Here is a 7,357-nt window from a genome sequence, read left to right on the forward strand (position 1 = left end):
AGGGGACTGGTGTGTGGGCGCCACTGGAGGAGAGGAGGTGCCCCAGGCCGATAGATTCTGTGGCTCCCACTCCTGACCACAGGGGCCCTGGTCACTTTTCATCTCCAAAGGAAACTAAGCTTGCTTTTTTAAGTTACTTTTTTTTTTTTTTAATTATTATACAAGTAACATACGATGGTGGAAAATGCTAAACGGGAAGAGGAAGAAAACCCCTAGGCTTGGGCTCCCCAGGGATGACGAGGGCTCTCGTCTTGGTGCATCTCTTCCCCAGTTCCCTTAGGTACCTGCACGTGAGAATCACGCTCTGTTCCATTTGCTTTTCCCTCAAGCACCCCCCCCAAGGTGATGGTGATGTCCGAGTGGTCTGTGAACCCCTCCTGCAGCATAAGGAGCTCTGTTGGGTGGCCCGTCCGGCTCCCCTGCCCATGCTGCTTCACTGAGGTTGCACATGCAATGCGGAGAGGAGGCTTCTGACCCAGAAAAGGTGCTTAAGGCCTCCCCCCAATCCTGTGCTCCCTGCCCACCCACCCCCAGCAAGATCCTGATAGGAGGGCCCATCACAGCCTCTCAAGGTCCCCAAACTGCCCACCGTCGCCTCAGAGGCTGTGGCTGGAGTACCTAACGCCCACCGTACCTAGCAGGTCCTGCCCACGACCCAGGCTCAGGGCAGAGGGCCGCCGTCCTGCCATCAGAGGCCCCACGTAGCTGTTAGCTCGGACCCACAGGAAGAGGCTGGAGCGGAAAGTGGGGAATGACCCTTGAAGAAAGAGCAGCCAGGCCCAGGGCACAGTCACCTGCTTTCCCCACTGCAGCTCCAGATGGGTGGTGTACGTGGCCATGGCCAGAGCTTGGGGCTTCACGTGCTGGGCCCAGGTCAGCAGCAGGATGAGGACCACAGAGGCAAACAGAAGCCAGAGGAGACCCAAAATATAGAAGCCCAGGGGGAGGAGGCAGCAGAGGTCAGGGTTGAACAAACGATGGTTTCTGGAGCTATCTGAAGTTCCTCGAGCCACCTCATGGGCCTCTGGGAGGTGGACAAGGGAGGGGACTATTGGGTATTCTGAAGTAGTACAAGGTGAAGTTAATTCTGGGATGCCTAAGAAGGTGTTTGATTCGGAGAGAATTAGGGTTGTGGTGGGGCTGGTTGGAGTTGTGGTGGGCTCCAAGGTGGTGGGAGGCATGGTGGGCTCCGGGGTGGTTGGGGGCGTTGGGAGCTCCGGGATGGTTGGGGTTGTGGTGGGCTGCGGGGTGGTGGGGGTTGTGGCGGGCTGCGGGGTGGTGGGGGTTGTGGCGGGCTGCGGGGTGGTGGGGGTTGTGGCGGGCTGCGGGGTGGTGGGGGTTGTGGAGGGTGTGGTGGGCTCTGGGGTGATTGGGGTTGTGGTGGGTTCCAGGGTAGTGGGGGGCATGGTGGGCTCTGGGGTGATTGGGGTTGTGGTGGGCTCCAGGGTGGTGGGGGGTGTGGTGGGCTCTGGGGTGGTTGGGGTTGTGGTGGGCTCCAGGGTGGTGGGGGGTGTGGTGGGCTCTGGGGTGGTGGTGGGCATAATGGGCCCCAGGGTACTCGGGAACATGGTCTGTTTCTCAGTGAGCTCCAGGGTGGAAGACAAGTAGGCCATTTGGTGGTCTGGATAAGCAAATGTTGGGTAGAGCAGGCCCCAGTGGGTTGTGTGGGCTTTGGTGTGGGTAGAGAAGCTGACCACAGCCCGTGTGGCAGGCGCCTCAACCCCCGGGAGTTTCTCATCCTCATCGTCATAGTTGTCGTAGTCCATGTCACCCCCGTCCATGGGGCTGGGGCAGTCCTTCCCCTGGTAGGTGTGCACGGGCACATTTTTCCAGTTGACACATCGCACGCTGTCCACGTTAGGCGTCGTGGCTTTGGCTTCCACACCCTCCTTCCACAAGTAGACATTATTGCTGTTGTCCCGCAGCCAGCGAGCCAAGTAGAGGATCTCGCAGTCACAAGACCAGGGGTTGCCATGGAGGAAAGTGAACGGCAGGAGGAGGTCCCCAAAGAAGCCTTTAGGTACGGTGCGCAGCCAGTTCCCTTGGAGGTAGAGGGTGTCCAGTTCCCCGAGCCCCTCCAGGAACCCCGGGGGCAGCTCAGTCAACCTATTGTCGGCCAGATTGAGCTTCCTCAGCTGGGCCGTGGGCGCTAGGAGCCTCGGGGGTAGCGTCTTCAGCTTGTTGCCGCGCAGGTAGAGCTCATGGAGGTGGCTCAGGCCATCGAGTGTGCCAGGGGACAGTGCCACCAGCTCATTGAAGGACGCGTCCAGGGTAGTGAGTGCTGGCAGGGCCCGTCCCAGCGACGGCAGGCTTTTCAGCCTGTTGTGGGACACGTCCAGGGTCTCCAGCCGCGGCAGCATCCCATCCACCTGCAGCTGGGTCAGCTGGCTTTGACGCAGGTGCAGCTGGGCCAGCCGGGTCAGAGGTCCCAGCAGGGCCGTGGAGAAGGCACCCAGGGGGTTCTCGGCCAGATGAAGGATGGCCGTGTCCCCTGGCAGGCCCGGGGGCAGTGCCTTCAGCCCCTTGTTGTCACAGTTCACCTCCACCTGGCTGGTCACCTTGGAGACCTCGCAGATGAACTCAGGGCGGCAGAGGCGGGCCAGCAGAAGCAACCACAGGAGCAGATGCATGAGGACCTGGGGAGGGGAGCTTGAGTGGGCACCTTGTGGGTCCTGGCTGCTAGCCCTTGCCCACACTGACCCCCCCCCCCCAGCCTTAGTGGCCAGCACCACTGCCTGTGTGCCGGCACACCCCCCCACCCGCCCCACCTCTGCTTACCGGCAAACAGAAAGACCTCTGAGGGTGCAGAGCTTCCCGCAGGCTGTGACTGTCCTCTCCTCCAGCTCCAGGGAGGGCCTGGTCGGGGGCAGGAAGGGAACGGGGATGGGGAGGAAATGCCAGCCTGATAGGGACTCCTGTGACCCGGGAGCAGCGTCCCTGCCGGACACAGGCCCTTATCGCCTCCATCCACTGCTGCCCCCAGCCCTCCCTGTGGCTCTTGTCCTGCTGTCCGGCTGCACAGGGCAGATCGGGAGTGGACTCCTCCGACCACCACCGGCCCCAGCTTCTCAGCTTCTCTGGCTGCCACTTGCTTCCCCTCTCTGCCCTTTGCCCTCTCTGCCGTGGTTCCCTCCAACCCACTGGCTGCATTCCGGCCAAGATCACTGGTTCTCCCCTCCCCCGCTGCCCAGCATCCACTGGATTCGTCTCCATTATAACTTCGCTTGTTTTGTGCAGCACGCGTACCTGTGGCCTCTCCCACCTTGGGCCCTGTGCCCCTTATTTTCTTCTTACTTCTCTGGCTGGTTATTTCTCAGTGTTTGTTGATTCCTCTTCCTCTGCCTTTCGTGAAAAGCAAGCCTGCCCCCAGAGTTTGGTCTCTGGCCCTCTCCTTTCTTTTGTGCTACACAAAACCCAACGTGATCCTCATTTGTTTCCATCTTTCAACCACCATCCACGCACCCCAGAGACTCAAATCTACCTCTAGGCCAGACCCCTCTCCAGACACCCGAACATCTGGGTCCCCTGCCCTTTGGATTCCTTGCGTGTTCCACAGGCATTAAGACAATATGTCTAAAGCTAAGCTCGTCATCTCTCCAAATAGCTAACCTTCCTGTGTCATCCAGCCAGCCAGCCACTCAGTGCAAACAATCCCTATCCATGACTGCCATCCTTAACATCCTTAACATCCTTCATCCCCCATCCAACCTGTTGCCAAGTCCTGCTGATTTTACCTCCTAATCTCTCCGGAATCCACTTCTTTCCATCCCTGCTGCCACCATTCCCAGTCCAGGACACCAGTTCTCTAGGGCCTCCCCACCATAGCCTCCTGGCCGGTCTCCTAACTCTGCAACCTCCCATCTCCCCATTTCATGTGGGAGTGGTCTTCTAGAACCACAGATCTGTTCATATCCTTCCACTGCTTAGAACTCATCAGTGGCTCCTGACAGCTCTGAGATCCCTTACGTGGCCTGCAGGGTCCTGCATGGTCTGTTCCTTGCCTACCTGTCCAGCCCTATCTCTTACCACACCACCTTTCATTTTAGATCATACTCTTTCTGCCTGGTCTGTCTTCTCACCCTCTTATCCCCTTATACGCAGTCCTTACTTATCTGGAAAGTCCCAGCCCACAAATTTCTTCCTTGTCGGAGAGGCTTTTAAGACTTCCCAAGACTTGGGGCGCCTGGCTGGCTCAGTTGGTGGAGTGTGGAATGCTTGACTCTTGATCTTGGGGCATGAATTCAAGCCCCACGTTGGGTGTAGAGATTACTTTGAAACCAAACTTCCCAAGACTGACAAGTTGGGTGCCTATTTCAGACAGCCTGTCACCATGACTGTTGGTCCACTGGCCCTTCGAATGACTAATGTCCTAGCAGGGGTGTCACACAGCCACACCAGTCTGCCCCCGTCTGCTCGCCTCACCACCATTAACACTTTGGCCAGAGGCAGTTAATCCATAGATTTGCCATTTATATTTATGTAATATGTGATATGCCCACTGCAAAAAGTACTTGGAAGCATGGGGGGTCGGGGGACTGAGGAATCAAGCTGCAAGAAGTGTGGGGAGAAGTTGCAGAGAGTGATGTGGAGTGGAGCCCCTGGAGCTGTTGACGATTGCTGTATTCATATCACAGGTTTTAGTCGTGAGCAACAGAAAATGTTCCGGCTAATTGAGGATGAAAAGGGATTTGCTGGATGTACATTGGCCACTCCACACACTTCCCAGTAAGGGCTGGAGAACCAGACCTGGAGCTACCCAGAGCAGACCCAGACTGCAGAACCAGTGTGGTGAGCCAAGCTCTGCTCCTGCTCCAACACCAGGTCCCACTGGTCTTGCACAGCCCCAGCTGCTGAGCTGGAGACCAGTGTCAACCACAACCGCCCCGCACACAGACACAATCCTGCACCGCCTCTGCTCCCTTGGGCTACCAGCTCCCAATTCCAATTCTGGGTGTGTCGGTTTGATCATCGGCCTGTGACCTAGCTGTCAGGGAGTGTGGGAAAACAGGTCCGGCGGTTTCAGCTTCTGTAATAGGAGGCTTCTTCAAACATTCCTAAACTGAAGGCCTTTGCAGACATGGAAAAGAGATCCACATGCTTTGGAACCCACTGAAACGATCCTACATTTTACTCTCTCCCTATGTTCATGCGCTGAACTTTTGTTCTAATTTCACATCTTTGAATGCTTGGGGTTAACCCTACTTGACTGTTATGAATTCTTTTAATATGATTCTAGATTGGTTTGCTCACATTGTATGTAGAACTTTTTATCTCTAAGAAAGTAGAAGTGGCCCATAGATTTCTTCTGAGGGACATGGTCTTTTTCTGTGTGTTTTATTTTGTTATCAAAGTTGTACAGGCCTCATAAGTCAAGTTGGAAAATTTTATATTCTCTAGAAAAGTTTGAGATCACAGGAATTTTCCATTCCATGCAGGGTTGGTGGAAATCACCTATAAAACCGTCTGGACTAGATGCCATTTGGACGTTAGCTTCTGGAATATCTTTCCTGTTTCTACTATAATTTCAGGTCTGTTGAGAGGTTCCTTGAGTCAATTTTGGTAATTGACAGCTCCTCATAAAATATCTATCTCATGTGGCTATTCAAATTTATTATTGCAGGTTTGAACACTTTAACACTTCTATTATTTATTAAAATCTCCATACCTGGAAGTATAACACTAATGTTTGTTTGTATCTCACTCTTTGTCTTTTCTCTCTCTCTTTTTCTCCCTAGTCTCTCCTGTTTTCATTGGACTTGCCAAAGATTGTCTATTTTATTGGATTTGTCAAAGAACCAGATTTTTTAGTTTTACTAGTCAATTGCTGGTTTTTTTTCTCTTTGATGATGAATGTCTGCTTCCACTTTTAATAACTTCATGCTTTGAGTTTATTTTCATGTTCTCTTCCTATCTTTAAAAAAATTTTTTTAAGACTTAATCATTTGAGAGAGAGAGAGAGAGATAATGAGCAGGAGGGGGAGGAGGGGGAGAGGCAGAGGGAGAAGCAGACTCCCTGCTGAGCCGGGAGCCCAATGCGGGACTCGATCCCAGGACCCCGGGGTCATGCCCTGAGCCCAAAGGCAGACGCTTTATCTACTGAGCCACCCAGGTACCCCTCTTCCTACCTTCTTGACTTGAAATCTTAGTTTACTTCAATCTTTCTTGCTTTTCAGGTAAATCCACTTTTAATTCACACTTTTCATCTGAGTACTGCCTTGTGCTATTTCATATGTATTATCATGTAATATCTAAGGATAATATGTGAACTAAAAAAAATCCAACATCCATTCCTCTCGGATAAGAGGACCCCGGTTCCCTTTTGGGAGATTACATCTCCTCAGACAAGTACAGATTTGATAGGAGTCAAGAAGTAGGCACACTGCCCTCTCACTTCGGAGACCCAAATGTCTCTGGAAGTTCCTTCCATCGGATCCTTCCTGTCATGGCCTGAGTTTAGCCCAGGGGTGTAACCTAATCACGGGCAACTATTCTTGTCCTAGGATTTCAAATGGTGAATGTGTTGACAAGAAAGGAGAAAATAGACCTGGACAGCATTCACTTTGAGAAAGTGCTCAGGAAAAGCCATAGAGTGGTTCCTCCTACAAAGGCCACCAGAGCCACCTGATTCCCAAGCAGTCCTGGGTTGTCCATGTTCATTTGTACCCAGTGAGTCCAATATCTTTCCAGCAAGTCTCTGTTTTTTTTTGTTTTTGTTTTTTTTTAATTTTTATTTATTTATGATAGTCACAGAGAGAGAGAGAGAGAGAGGGAGAGGCAGAGACACAGGCAGAGGGAGAAGCAGGCTCCATGCACTGGTAGCCCGATGTGGGATTCGATCCCGGGTCTCCAGGATCGCGCCCTAGGCCGAAGGCAGGCGCCAAACCGCTGCGCCACCTAGGGATCCCCCAGCAAGTCTCTGTTGCATTAAATTAGGCAGAATTGATCTCATCCAAAGAGCCCAATTCAGTGCGTTAGCTGTGGTTCCTTTTCAAAGAGTTCGTACAGGAGACATTAGTTGGTGGTCTACTCAAAATCCACTCAATTTTTTAAAAAGATTTTATATATTTATTCATGAGAGACACACAGAGAGAGGCAGAAACATAGGCAGAGGCACCCTCATTTCTCTCTTTTTTTTAAGTGGAGTTGATGGCAAAGGTATTTTTAAAATTTCGGGTGGGGGAATCCCTGGGTGGCGCAGCGGTTTAGCGCCTGCCTTTGGCCCAGGGCGCGATCCTGGAGACCCGGGATCGAATCCCACGTCGGTTCCCGGTGCATGGAGCCTGCTTCTCCCTCTGCCTATGTCTCTGCCTCTCTCTCTCTCTCTGTGTGTGACTATCATAAATAAATAAAAATTTAA

At 52.9% G+C, this 7,357-nt stretch overlaps 1 protein-coding gene and 1 long non-coding RNA gene across 2 annotated transcripts; one reads left to right on the forward strand and one right to left on the reverse strand.

Annotated features, from left to right (window-relative positions):
- Positions 1 to 150: 150 nt before the first annotated feature.
- On the reverse strand, positions 151 to 2,814 carry GP1BA (glycoprotein Ib platelet subunit alpha). Its single transcript, NM_001003083.1, is given in 2 exon segments — positions 151 to 2,636; positions 2,779 to 2,814. A coding segment is annotated over 1 exon segment (2,034 nt). The 5' UTR covers positions 2,631 to 2,636; positions 2,779 to 2,814; the 3' UTR covers positions 151 to 596.
- On the forward strand, positions 1,515 to 5,683 carry LOC119871838. Its single transcript, XR_005359438.1, has 2 exons — positions 1,515 to 2,020; positions 4,635 to 5,683. It is a non-coding gene; the product is annotated as an uncharacterized LOC119871838 (long non-coding RNA).
- Positions 5,684 to 7,357: the final 1,674 nt, after the last annotated feature.

Source organism: Canis lupus, chromosome 5, assembly GCF_011100685.1.
Source record: "Canis lupus familiaris isolate Mischka breed German Shepherd chromosome 5, alternate assembly UU_Cfam_GSD_1.0, whole genome shotgun sequence".
In the NCBI taxonomy this organism is placed as follows: Eukaryota; Metazoa; Chordata; class Mammalia; order Carnivora; family Canidae; genus Canis; species Canis lupus.